General features: G+C 38.5%; 1 protein-coding gene across 2 annotated transcripts in view; it reads right to left on the reverse strand.

The window, feature by feature from the left end:
- Positions 1–204: 204 nt before the first annotated feature.
- Positions 205–13,652, reverse strand: part of NOX1 (NADPH oxidase 1) — a 37,840-nt gene continuing 24,392 nt past the window's right edge. Inside the window, exons 8-13 of one of the 2 annotated variants that reach the window (XM_043896405.1) lie at positions 6,632–6,724; positions 5,363–5,598; positions 4,984–5,146; positions 4,423–4,569; positions 4,110–4,234; positions 205–446 (exon numbers count right to left, since the gene is read on the reverse strand). In XM_043896405.1, coding sequence (XP_043752340.1) covers positions 320–446; positions 4,110–4,234; positions 4,423–4,569; positions 4,984–5,146; positions 5,363–5,598; positions 6,632–6,724 — 891 coding nt within the window. In that variant the 3' untranslated portion in view covers positions 205–319. The remainder of the gene's footprint in view (positions 447–4,109; positions 4,235–4,422; positions 4,570–4,983; positions 5,147–5,362; positions 5,599–6,631; positions 6,725–13,652) is intronic. The other variant, XM_043896406.1, reaches the window with a different exon arrangement.

Genomic DNA, 13,652 nt, shown 5'->3' on the forward strand with positions numbered 1-13,652 from the left:
ATCACCCGAGGTTAAATTATGTAACTGTCAACTGCATCTGCTATCAGGCCTTGCTGCAATTAGGGCATTCCAGAAGGATTTACAGTGATTTTCAAAGAAAGAATACATGGGCTTTACAATTATGATAACTTCTGAAGTTCTTAGGTCCATGAAGCTCAGTGATGACTAAGTTGAATCCAATCAAAAAAGAGTGCCAGGGACTCGAGGCTTGAAAGAAACATGTTACTGTCTTTAAGTGGTTGCCTCAACCTGACCAAATCAAGTAAATTGTTGAAGATGAAGAGATTTAAATGCAGATTACTATCCTTATTCCTATAACTCAGAAATTTTCTTTGTTGAAGTAGAATTGAACCTTCCTAGGATCCAGGCTGGAGTACTGGTGACAGCATTTGCTCAGGCTCTTTGCCAAAGTCTGAGGACCACATAGGAAGACTCCTACCGCCGACCTGCAAGAATAGAATGGTAGCCAGAACTAGAAGTCAGCAAAGGCTGCTGGTGGTTTGTGGGAATTTTTTCTACCTCTGCTATGCCTCTCCTCCCAACAACCTTACTTAGAAATTAAGTTATTGACGGTCTCACGTTCTTCATGTTCATCTCACCTTTTCTGTTTGCAATCCCCAATATGCTCACAGCCCTTAACCCTCTCAGTACTCAACCTTGCCTATTCTACTGAGCACAATCATAGGATGTGAAGAGCAGTGCACTATGAACTACTAGACTCTAAAGCCAGGCTGTCTAGGTTCTAATCCCTGTTCTGACATTTGTCCCAGCTGTATGACTTTAGGCAAGTTTTTTAATCTCTCTTTCACCATTCCCCCCCAACCCTGTAAAATGGGGATAAAAATAGTATCTAGCTCATAGTCTTGTTTGAAGGTTTAAACAAAAACAACATGTGTAAAGCAATTAGAAAAATGCCTGGCACATAGCAACTGCCATTAAAGCCATCCAGTGTTTTTTCACATTGAAGAGGTGGTGATTCTTCTTGCCAAAGATACTCTTTCTAACTAGGCTCTGGGCCTCACTCTCCTTCCTTCCCTCATATCTTCCTCTCCCCTCTTTTATTTGAAATGTAATTCCCATGATATAACATTCACCCTTTTAGAGTGTGCAGGTGGTGCTTTTTAGTATAACCACCAAGTTGTACAAAATCTGAGAATATTTTCATCTCAAAAAACCCATACACATTAGCAGTCATTTGCCATTTTCTGCCAACCGCCCCCACCCCTGCCCTAGATAATCAAATCTACTTCCTGTCTCTAGATTTGCCTAATCTGGAATCATATGGTATGTGGCCTTCTGTGTTGGATTTCTTGCACTTACCATATTATTTTCAAGGTTCATCCATGTTGTAGCATATAACAGTACTTCATTTCTTTTTACAACTAAATAACATTCCCTTGTGTGAATATATTACATTTTGTTTATCAATTCATCTGTTGATGGACACTTTTGTTTCCACACTTTTAGGCTACTTTACATACATTCATACACAAGTTTGTGTGTGGACATATGTTTTCATTTCTTTTGGGTATATACTTAGGAGTCAAAATGCTGGGTCATGTGGTGATGGAATTTAACATTTTGAGGAAATGCCAGAGTTTTCCCAAAGTGGTGCACTGTTTCACATTCCCATAAACAATGTGGGAGAAACCCGTTTTGCATGTTTATTTTATTCCTATCTACTGGCTCCTGATCTGTCTATAAATATGGTTAGATCATCCTTAAACTAAATAAGCATTTGCTGGACCCTGCCTTCCTCCAACACTGTTGACAATACTCCTCTAATACATCCTCTCTTGGCTTCTGTGACACTGCTTCTCCACACTCCTACTTCTTCCCTGGCTCATCTTTCTTCTTTCCCACATAATATAAGCATTCCTTAATGCAGCCTCAACTATGGTCAACCTGACACAATAATTAACAGAATCTCTTTCATTTATATGCTGCTTTCCAGTTTACAGGGCATTTTATATATAATGTCTTACTTATTATTCATGACAATCCTGCAAGTGAGTAGAGCAGGCACTTACTAATATAAACCCCATTTACAGATGAGGAATCTGAAAATTAGAGGGTTTTCTTTCTAGCTCAAGGTTCCAAAACTGAAAGGTGTCAGGAATTTATCTAATACAGTCAGCTTAATCTCCTTCCCATCTGAATGACTGATTTTATGACTGATTTTCATGTTCCAGCATGTCTCAAAACCCCTCAGAAAACTGAGTCAGGTCATCAGCTATTTAGTTTTGTGCCCAGTCATGTCTGACTCTTTGTAACCCCATGGACTGTAGCCTGCCAGACTCCTCTGTCCATGGGATTCTCCAGGTAAGAATACTGGAGTGGGTTGCCATGCCCCACTCTAGGAGATCTTACTGACCAGGGATTGAACCCACGTCTCCTGCGGCTCCTGCCTTGCAGGTGATTTCTTTGCTACTGAGCCACTGGAGAAGCCCATATATAGTGGTGTGTACCTGTTAATCCCATACTCCCAATTTATTCCTCCCCCTCCTCTTTCCCCTTTGATAACCATAAGTTTGTTTGTCTTTGAGTCCTTTTCTGTTTTATAAATAAGTTCATTTGTACCATATTTTTTAGATTCCACATATAAGTGATATATCTTTGTCTGACTTACTTTGCTTAGTATGGTAATCTCTAGGTCCCTCCATGTTGCTGCAAATGGCATTATCTGAGTAGTATTCCATTGTGTGTGAGTATGTGTATCACACCCTCTTTATCCATTCATCTGTCAATAGATATTTAGGTTGCTTTCATGTCTTGACTATTGTGAATAGTGCTGTTAGATGAACATTGGGATGGCATGTATATTTGCAAATTAGACTTTTCTTTGGATATATGCCACAGAGTGGGATTGCTGAATCATATGGCAACTCTAGTTTTTTAAAGAGACCTCCATACTGCTTTCCATAGTGGCTTAACTAATTTATATTCCCACTACTACTGTCAGAGGATTTACTTTTCTTCATACCCTCTTCAGCATTTGCTACTTGTAGACATTTTGATGATGGCCATTCTGACTGGTGTGGAGTGATACTTCATTTTTAGTTTTGATTTGCATTCCTCTAATAATTAGCAATGCTGAGAATCTTTTCATGTGCTTGTTGGTCACCTGTATGCCTTCTCTGCAGAAATGGCTATTGAGATCTTCTGCCCGTTTTTTAATAGAGTTTTTTTTTATATTGAGTTGTATAAGTTGTCTATATATTTTGAAAAGTAAGCCCTTGACAGTTGCACTGCTTGGAAATATTTTCTCCCAGTCTGTAGGTTGTCTTTTCATTTTGTTTATAGTTTCCTTTGCTGTGCAAAAGCTTTGAAGTTTGATATGATCCTATTTTTTAATTTTTGCTTTTATTTCTTTTGCCTTGGGAGCCTGATCTAAGAAAATATTACTATGATTTATGTCCAAGAATGTTTTACCTAGGTTCTCTTCTAGGAGTTTTATGGTATCATGTTTTACATTTAAGTCTTTAAGCCATTTTGAATTTATTTTTGTGTATAGTATGAGGGAGCATTCTAACTTCATTGATTTACCTGAGGCTGTCCAGCTTTCCCAACACCATTTGCTGAAAAGACTGTCTTTTTTTTCCATTGTATATTCTTGCTTCCTTTGTCAAAAATTAACTGGCCCTAAGTGTGTGGGTTTATTTCTGGGCTCTCTGTTCTGTTCCATTGATTTATATGTTTGTGCCAATACCAAGATGTTTTGATTACTGTAGCTTTGTAGTATTATCTAAAGTCTGGGAGAGTTATGCCTCCAGCTTTGTTGTTTTTCTTCAGAACTGCTTTGGCCCAAAACAGTGCATTTGAGTGGTTCTAGTTCTCTCTTTTATTTGGTAATACAGCCAGAATTGAGTTTCTTTGCCTCACTGTTCGAATGCAGGTGGGGACAACAAATGTCTTCTCATCAATTATGAGATCAAGACCCCTATTTGGCTGAAATCTCAGATGAAATTTCCTCACTTTTAAGCAAGAATCTAAGATTGGTGCAAATAGTTTTGGCCCCAGAGATCTTTTACCAAGAGTGTCCAACATGCTGTAATAATTTTCCTAAGCCTAATTCTGCAAAATCAACCAATTAGAGGAGAAACACTTACTTGGGGTGAGCAGTAGCTATTGTAGAGAACTCATTGTCCCACATAGGTCTCCCAAAGAAGGTTTTCTGTTTCAGACCTGTCAGGATGTCATTGGCCTTATCAAAGTTTAGTGCTGCATGACAAGCCTGGAGTTGGAGAAATAGGAAGTTAGAAAAAGCAGGTCCTGATAGCTGCCCTTCCTTCAGCCACTTTTAAACTTGAGTGTGAAGGTGAGACCAGGTAGGAAGTCATAAGATACGATTATTTCTGCTCAGCATGCATTATGTTTTATCTGACCTTCATCTTAGGGAATTAGTGTGTTGTTTGAACTCACAAAGCTGCTGTCCCATCCGGTGAGGAAGAGACGGTAGTTTAGAAAACCCACTTTGCCTAATTCCTCCATCTCCTGTTCCAGGGAAGCCAATAGGTCATTGAACCAAGCAAAAGCACCCATCTCCCTGCAGATCCAGTAGAAATAGATCTGGAATCAACAAAAGAGAATATAGCCTTATTAAGTGCCTCTTACAATGTGCACTCTGATGACATGATTATGCATATATATACTATATTTGTTGATCAAGTCTAAGAGTGACCTGGAAAAAATCACTTCTACAGAGCTGCTGACCTCAAGTGGCATTAATGTCCAGAGTCCTGACAACTTCCCTTATGGAAAGAGCTCAAACATCAGCTTCAGTTCAGGTGCTCCAGTTGACAATGAAGACCCAGTTCTTATGGCAAGTCTGCAGAAGCGGATGCCTTGTCTAGGAGAAGTGATCACTCACTCTCGTAACTCCAGGGAGAGGTTACTCTCTTACTAATTGTAAAGAGCTTAGCCCATGAAAACCGTGAACCTGTCAGGCTCAGACCAGATGAAAAATGGTACTCGGGAGTGTACCTTTTGTGTTTTGAGGTTGTGATCTGTGTGCTGAAATTTGTACCAGATGGATTTCAAGATAGAAGCAAAGGGTGTAACCCCAATTCCTGCTCCAACCAACACAGCCACTTCATACTGGAAAACATCCTCACTGACAGTGCCAAAAGGTCCATCCACCTGGATCCTGGCAGAAGGCGAAAGAAAATGGGCAAAAGTGAAGTCTCACCTCTACCTGCAACCTCAAACATCCTCCCAGAGGCATAACTGTTCCACGGCTCACTGTTGCTTGTTTATTTTAATCATATTCCATTTTACCAGACTTAAGGTTCAGTGAGGAATTACTTCTCTTTTCTGCCTGTCTGTGTTCTGGTCTGGATCTCTACTGCTCTTAACGACCTACCTGGGAACTGACGAATACTGTTGTTCAAAAGTCCTTATGAGATTTTCTGTCCAGTCCCCCACTGCTCGGATATGAATGGAGAAGAAATCTTCCTCTGGAGCGGAGGTCAGGGTAAAGGGATGCCACTCCAGGTAAGAGATTGAGGGGCAATTAACAAAAATATACTGTCCCACTTCCATGCTGAAGCCATGCTTGTGCATCTGTAATTCCAAAACTTTGGATGGGTGCATGACAACCTATGAACGAAGCACAGAGGTCAAAAGAGGCAAATTCAAATGGTGACAGGGGCAAGCAAATAAATGAGTAAAGCTGGAGGGCTGCTGATGACAGTAAATTGCAAACAGAAATCCTTTCTGAAGGGGGCAGCAATTACCAAGTCCATACAATGGTTGCACTATGGAGCAGAGATTCAGCATTATCAGGTTGCTTGATTCTTCAAGAGAGTCTAGAAATACTAGTTTTAAATTGAAGCATAGTTGATTTACAATATTGTGTTAGTTTCAGGTGTACAGCAAAGTGATTCAGTTACTATTTTCAGATTAAATTCCATTCTATCTTGTTACAAAATATTGAATACAATTCCCTGTGCTATAACTGGGTAAGCTGGAAAACCAACAAGAAATGACATTTTTTTATGTGAAAGCCTCCATCCAGGTTTCTAAATGTTAGCGACCAATTTGACTTTCTAAACAATCAGTGTATGGGCCAAACAAAATACGTCTGTGGGCTAGATTGTTGTTGTTATTATAGTTCATTTGCTCAGTCATGTCTGACATTTTGCGACCCCATGGACATGCCAGGATTCTCTGTCCTTCACCATCTCCTAGAGTTTGCCTAAACTAATGTCCACTGAGTCGGTGATGCTATCCAACCATCTCATCCTAAGTCATCCCCTTTTCCTCCTGCCCTCAATCTTTTCCCAGCATCAGGGTCTTTTCCAGTGAGTCAGCTCTCCGTATCAGGTGGCCAAAGTGTTAGAGAAGGGAATGGCTACCCACTCCAGTATTCTTGCCTGGTGAATCCCATGGACAGAGGAGCCTGACAGGCTACAGAGATATGGTGTATACTGCCTGTTAGCAACTTCTGACATAGACCCATGCTGATGATTTCTGCCAAGCCTCTCCAGTTCTGTCCAGCACCAGAGGAACTCAAATATATTGCCCTCAAGTAGTTTTTTATTTCTGTGAAGGTGACAGCATGGCAATTTATTTCTATAATCAGGAAGAACAGAACTCTTAGCACAGCAAGAAGAAAGTGCATGTTCTTTACCTTGGTAATCACAACCTTCTGCTGAGAGCGGTAAAATCGGAGGATCCTTTCAAAGATGTAAAGAATGCCTGGTGCAAGGATCCATTTCCAAGACTGCACACAGAGACAATAAAAAGTGAGGTTACACACTAATCTCTTCTCTAGGATTTATTTGTGTAGCAGTTCATTCCTTCATTCAATAAATAAATATTTTTGAGTGATGTGTATCATTATTAAGCCACTAATTTCACCAAAACTTGAAGACGGAAACGGAAAGGAGTAGTCCACAACAGTTTTATTAACCTGTTACTCATAAAGCAGATCATTTTCTGAAATTTTACAGGTCTCACCAGGAAACAAGAGAAAAGCACAAAAATAAACTACATGGTAATAATATATATTTTTAAATTATATTTAAAATTTAATTTTAAGAATCTAAGTCTGGGACTTCCCTGGCAGTCCAGTGGTTGGGACTTCACCTTCCAATGCAGGAGGCATGGTTTCGATCCCTGGTCAAGGAGCAAAGATCCTGCATGCCTCTCAGTCAAAAAACCAAAACATGAAACAGAAGAAATGTTGTAAAGATTGAAAAAAAAGTTAAGACTCTCTTCCAGGACAACTTGTCCAACCTGAAAAGCCAACAAAGAAGGTTGATGTGAAGTAGAAGCAGATGATTAAAAACAAGGCAAACAAAAAAGTGTGTGGCTCACACTATTGATAACAGCAATATATAAAACTTGGTATTTATTCATCACCTCTTTTCTCAGGTGCTCAAAACATCTAACATACTAATACACTTTTTATCTTGTCTACTTAAAAAAAAGCCTTTCTATCCCTCAGATCTTCTCAAAGGCAGCAGGTTGCTTCCATACCCACAGGGGCTCCTAAAAATATATTTCCTAGCAATGCTAAGTCATGTTCTTTTTTGCACAATTGCTCAATCACAATACATTGGAACTCTGTGGAAAGAGATTTCTTATGCTGTTTCAGGCAAGATACTTCCTTGGGTATCTCTGGGGGAAAAAAGGGGGCAGAGACAGGGCCAGTAAACCTGAGAAGGGGCATATTACAATTTGATACTACCTCTTATTTGGGGAAAAAAATCCCCAGGTGATTCAGAAGACATGAAAAAATATCTTTAAGAAGTGGCTAGTCACCAATGGTAGGGGGGAATGTTAGCTTTGAAAGTAATCAGAGAAAATTAATATGAAAACAAAATAGCATATTAGCCTCTCAAATTGGAAAACAGCTTTAAACAATGATGCCCACCATTAACTGAGATGCAGAGAAATAGATGTGCATCATTCACATGTGTACCTGGGAAGTACAAATAAGTAACATCTTCCCAAAGAGAAATTTGGCAACACATCTAACAGCCTTGAAAGCATTCCTTCTCTTTGACACAGGAATTTTACTCCTAGGAAATGGAGCATAAAGGAATAATTAAGGCATGCACAAAGTACATGAGTATAGTCATGACTATTTATTAAGGGAAAAATGATAAAGATGGCATATTATACAGATTTTTTTGGAGACCAAACTGTCTTGTCTTTATTTTATTTATTTTTGTATTGAGATATAATTGGCATATAACATATTAGCTTTATATGTACAACATAATGATTCAATATTTGTAAATATTGCAAAATGATCACCACAGTACATCTAGTTAACCTTCTGCACCATGCATGGTTACAAAAAAATTTTTTCCTCTGATGAGAAAAGTCTAAGATTCACTTTCTTGGTATCTTTCAAATATCCTGTATAGTATTATTAATTATAGTCACCATGTACACCAAGCCCTCAGAACTTATTTCATAACTGGAAGTTTGTACCTTTTCACTACTTTCACCCATTTAGCCTACTCCCCAACCCCTGCCTCTGATAACCACCAGTCTGTTCTCTGTATTCTATGAGCTTCTTTTTTCCTTTTTTTTAAAAACTAGAGTCCCGAGAAAAACTATTAAAAATTCCAATATATGGAGAATGAACAACACGCTGCTGAATAACCAACAAATCACAGAAGAAATCAAAAAAGAAATAAAAATATGCATAGAAACGAATGAAAATGAAAACACAACAACCCAAAACCTATGGGACTCAGTAAAAGCAGTGCTAAGGGGAAGGTTCATAGCAATACAGGCTTACCTCAAGAAACAAGAAAAAAGACAAATAAATAACCTAACACTACACCTAAAGCAACTAGAGAAGGAAGAAATGAAGAACCCCAGGGTTAGTAGAAGGAAAGAAATCATAAAAATTAGGGCAGAAATAAATGCAAAAGAAACAAAAGAGACCATAGCAAAAATCAGTAAAACCAAAAGCTGGTTCTTTGAGAAGATAAATAAAATTGACAAACCGTTCGCCAGACTCATCAAGAACCAAAGGGAGAAAAATCAAATCAACAAAATTAGAAATGAAAATGGAGAGATCACAACAGACAACACAGAAATACAAAGGATCATAAGAGACTACTACCAGTAGCTCTATGCCAATAAAATGGACAACTTGGAAGAAATGGACAAATTCTTAGAAAAGTATAACTTTCCAAAACTGAACCAGGAAGAAATAGAAAATCTTAACAGACCCATCACAAGCATGGAAATTGAAGCTATAATCAGAAATCTTCCAGCAAACAAAAGCCCAGGACCCGACAGCCTCACAGTTGAATTCTACCAAAAATTTAGACAACAGCTAACACCTATCCTACTCAAACTCTTCCAGAAAATTGCAGAGGAAGGTAAATTTCCAAACTCATTCTATGAGGCCACCATCACCCTAATGCCAAAACCAGACAAAGATGCCACACAAAAAGAAAACTACAGGCCAATATCACTGATGAACATAGGTGCAAAAATCCTTAACAAAATCCTAGCAAACAGAATCCAACAACATATTAAAAAGATCATACCAAGTGGGCTTTATCTCACTGATGCAAGGATTCTTCAATATCTGCAAATCAATTAACATAATACACCACATTAACAAATTGAAAAATAAAAACTATATGATTATCTCAATAAATGCAGAGAAAGCCTGTGACAAAATTCAACATCCATTTATGATAAAAAAAAAAACCTCAAGAAAGCAGGAATAGAAGGAACATACCTCAACATAATAGAAACTATATATGACAAACCCACAGCAAACATTATCTTCAATGTTGAAAAATTGAAAGCATTTCCCCTAAAGTCAGGAACAAAACAAGGGAGCCCACTCTCACCACTACTATTCAACATAGTTTCTGAAGTTTTGACCACAGCAATCAGAGCAGAAAAAGAAATAAAAGGAATCCAGATAGGAAAAGAAGAAGTAAAACTCTCACTGTTTGCAGATGACATGATCCTCTACATAGAAAACCCTAAAGACTCCACCAGAAAATTACTAAAGTGAATCAATGAATATACTAACTAAAGTTGCAGGCTATAAAATCAACACACAGAAATCTCTTGCACTCCTATACACTAACAATGAGAAAACAGAAAGAGAAATTAAGGAAACAATTCCATTCACCATTGCAACAGAAAGAATAAAATACCTAGGAATATATCTACCTAAAGAAACAAAAGACCTATTTTTAGAAAACTATAAAACACTGGTGAAAGAAATCAAAGAGGATACAGATAGATGGAGAAATATACCGTGTTCGTGGATTGGAAGAATCAATATAGTGAAAATGACTATACTACCCAAAGCAATCTATAGATTCAATGCAATCCCTATCAGGCTACCAACGGTATTTTTCACAGAACTAGAACAAATAATTTCACAGTTTGTATGGAAATACAAAAAACCTCGAATAGCCAAAGCAATCTTGAGAAAGAAGAATGGAACTGGAGGAATCAACCTGCCTGACTTCAGGCTCTACTACAAAGCCACAGTCATCAAAAGAGTATGGTACTGGCACAAAGACAGAAACATAGATCAATGAAACAAAACAGAAAGCCCAGAGATAAATCCACACACCTATGGGCACCTTACCTTTGACAAAGGAGGGAAGAATATACAATAGAGAAAAGACAACCTCTTTAACAAGTGGTGCTGGGAAAACTGGCCAACCACTTGTAAAAGAATGAAACTAGAACACTTTCTAACACCATACACAAAAAATAAACTCAAAATGGATTAAAGATATAAATGTAAGACCAGAAACTATAAAACTCCTTGAGGAAAACATAGGCAAAACACTCTCTGACATAAATCACAGCATGATCCTCTATGACCCACCTCCAAGAATATTGGAAATAAAAGCAAAAATAAACAAATGGGACCTAATGAAACTTAAAAGCTTTTGCACAACAAAGGAAACTATAAGCAAGGTGGGGAGAAAAGCCTTTAGAATAGGAGAAAATAATAGCAAGCAAAGCAACTGACAAAGAATTAACCTCAAAAATATACAAGCAACTCCTGCAGCTCAATTCCAGAAAAATAAACGACCCAATCAAAAAGTGGGCCAAAGAACTAAACAGACATTTCTCCAAAGAAGACATACAGATGGCTAACAAACACATGAAAAGATGCCCAACATCACTCATTATCAGAGAAATGCAAATAAAAACCACAATGAGGTACCATTACACGCCAGTCAGAATGGCTGCTATCCAAAAGTCTACAAGCAATAAATGCTGGAGAGGGTGTGGAGAAAAGGGAACCCTCTTACACTGTTGGTGGGAATGCAAACTAGTACAGCCACTATGGAGAACAGTGTGGAGATTCCTTAAAAAACTGGAAACAGAACTGCCATATGGCCCAGCAATCCCACTGCTGGACATACACACCAAAGAAACCAGAATTGAAAGAGACACATGTACCCCAGTGTTCATCGCAGCACTGTTTATAATAGCCAGGACATGGAAGCAACCTAGATGTCCATCAGCAGACGAATGGATAAGAAAGCTGTGGTACATATACACAATGGAATATTACTCTGTCATTAAAAAGAGTACATTTGAATCAGTTCTAATGAGGTGGATGAAACTGGAGCCTATTATACAGTGTGAACTAAGTCAGAAAAAAAAAACACCAATACAGTATACTAACGCATATATATGGAATTTAGAAAGATGGTAACCATAACCCTGTATGCGAGACAACAAAAGAGACACAGATGTATAGAACAATCTGTTGGACTCTGGGAGAGGGCGAGGGTGGGATGATTTGGGAGAATGGCATTGAAACATGTATATTATCATATGTGAAATGAATCACCAGTCCAGGTTCAATGCATGAGACAGGGTGCTCGGGGTTGGTGCACTGGGATGACCCAGAGGGATGGGATGGGGAGGGAGGTGGGAGGGGGGTTCAGGATGGGGAACACATGTACACGCGTGGTGGATTCATGTCAATGTGTGGCAAAATCAATACAATATTGTAAAGTAATTAGTCTCCAATTAAAAGAAAGAAATTTATATTTTTTTAAAAATGATATTACAGCTAATATATAAAAAAGAAGATGATTACTGGGGTTTCCCTGGTGGCTCAATGGTAAAGCATTTGCCTGCCAACACAGAAGATGGGGGTTCAACCTGATCCGAGAGGATCCCACGAGGTGAAGAGCAACGAAGTCCGTGTCTCAGAACCACTGAGCCTGTGCTCTAGAACCCGTGGTCCAAACCAAGAGAGGCCACCAAAATAAAGCCCATGCACCGCGACTAGAGATAGGAGCCCCCACTTGCCACAACTTGAGACAAGCCCAAGCAGCGACAAAGACCCAGCACGGCCAAAAATAAATAAAATTCCAAAAAAAAAAAAAAAAAAAGTTGGAGGAGGGAAGATCTCCCTTTCTCTTTAAAATAAAGGCAGGGAGGGTATCAACCACATCAAGAAAGAGCTCTTGGGACTTCCCTGTGAGCCAGTGGCTACTACTGAGCCTGCGCTCTAGAGCCTGGGGACCACAGCTACTGAAACTCGTGTGCCCTAGAGCCTGTGTTCCACAAGACAAAGAACCACAATGGGAAGTGTGCACACCACAACTAGAGGGTAGCCCCCGCTCGCTGTGACTAGAGAAAAACCTGAGCCACAGTGAAGATCCAGCATGGTCAAAAATAAATAAATATTTTTTTAAAAAAAAGAAAGAAAATGATAACTATAAAAGTCAGGCTACGTGTTCATTTCAGGGGAAAGAGAGGGCTTAGATTGGAGATGAAAATCTGGAGAGAGTTTGGGGGAGAGGAGTGCATGCAAAGTTCTCTTTATTAACTTAGGATGTAGTTACAAAGTTATTTGCCATAGGATGACTCATTAAGCCATACGTTTATTTTGTGTGGTTTTCTGTACCTGTGTTCACTTCACAATAAAGTTTTTAAAAAAACAATAGAGTCCACATATGAGATCATACAGCATTTGTCTTTTTCAGTCTGACTTATTTTTACTTAGCACAATTACAAATAAGTAATACCCTCAAAGTCATTAAAAATGACTAGGTGGGGGGAAAAAATGACAAAATGGTATACCATATGGCATTTTAAAAACAAATGCTATGGGGAATTCCCTGTTGGTCCCTGTGGTAAGGACTCCATGCTTCTGCTGAAACCCGCATAGGTTCAACTCCTGGTTGAAGAACTAAGATTCTACATGCAGTGCAGTGCAACAACAAAAAAAGTTTCAGAAGAATATTTGACAGTATAGGAAAGGATCCATGATATAGATTAAAGAAAAAAAAGTTATTACTTCTAGGTGGTAAAATTCTGTGAAATATTTATTTTCTCCTAAATATTTTTTCTGTATTTTCCAGATTTTATACAATAAGCATGTGTTAATATTATTGTTATAATTTTTAAATGGGGAGACTATGAGAGAGTATTTTTGTGTGCGTTCATGAAAGAAGCAAACCAATACATTCAAACAGATGGTAAAACTGATATTCTCTCCCTTGCAGTGTTACATGCCTAATCAAAGCAACCCCCAAGTTCTAAGTATACAACCAAATAGGCCAAATATACCTTTGTCTCAGGTAATGGGAAAAGGATAGAAGTTGATGCTCAACATAAGACAGGGGATTAACTACCTTAGCTAGTAAGGGACTAGTCAAGCTTTATAGCTT

Source organism: Cervus elaphus, chromosome X (genome assembly GCF_910594005.1).
Source record: "Cervus elaphus chromosome X, mCerEla1.1, whole genome shotgun sequence".
NCBI classification, from domain to species: domain Eukaryota; kingdom Metazoa; phylum Chordata; class Mammalia; order Artiodactyla; family Cervidae; genus Cervus; species Cervus elaphus.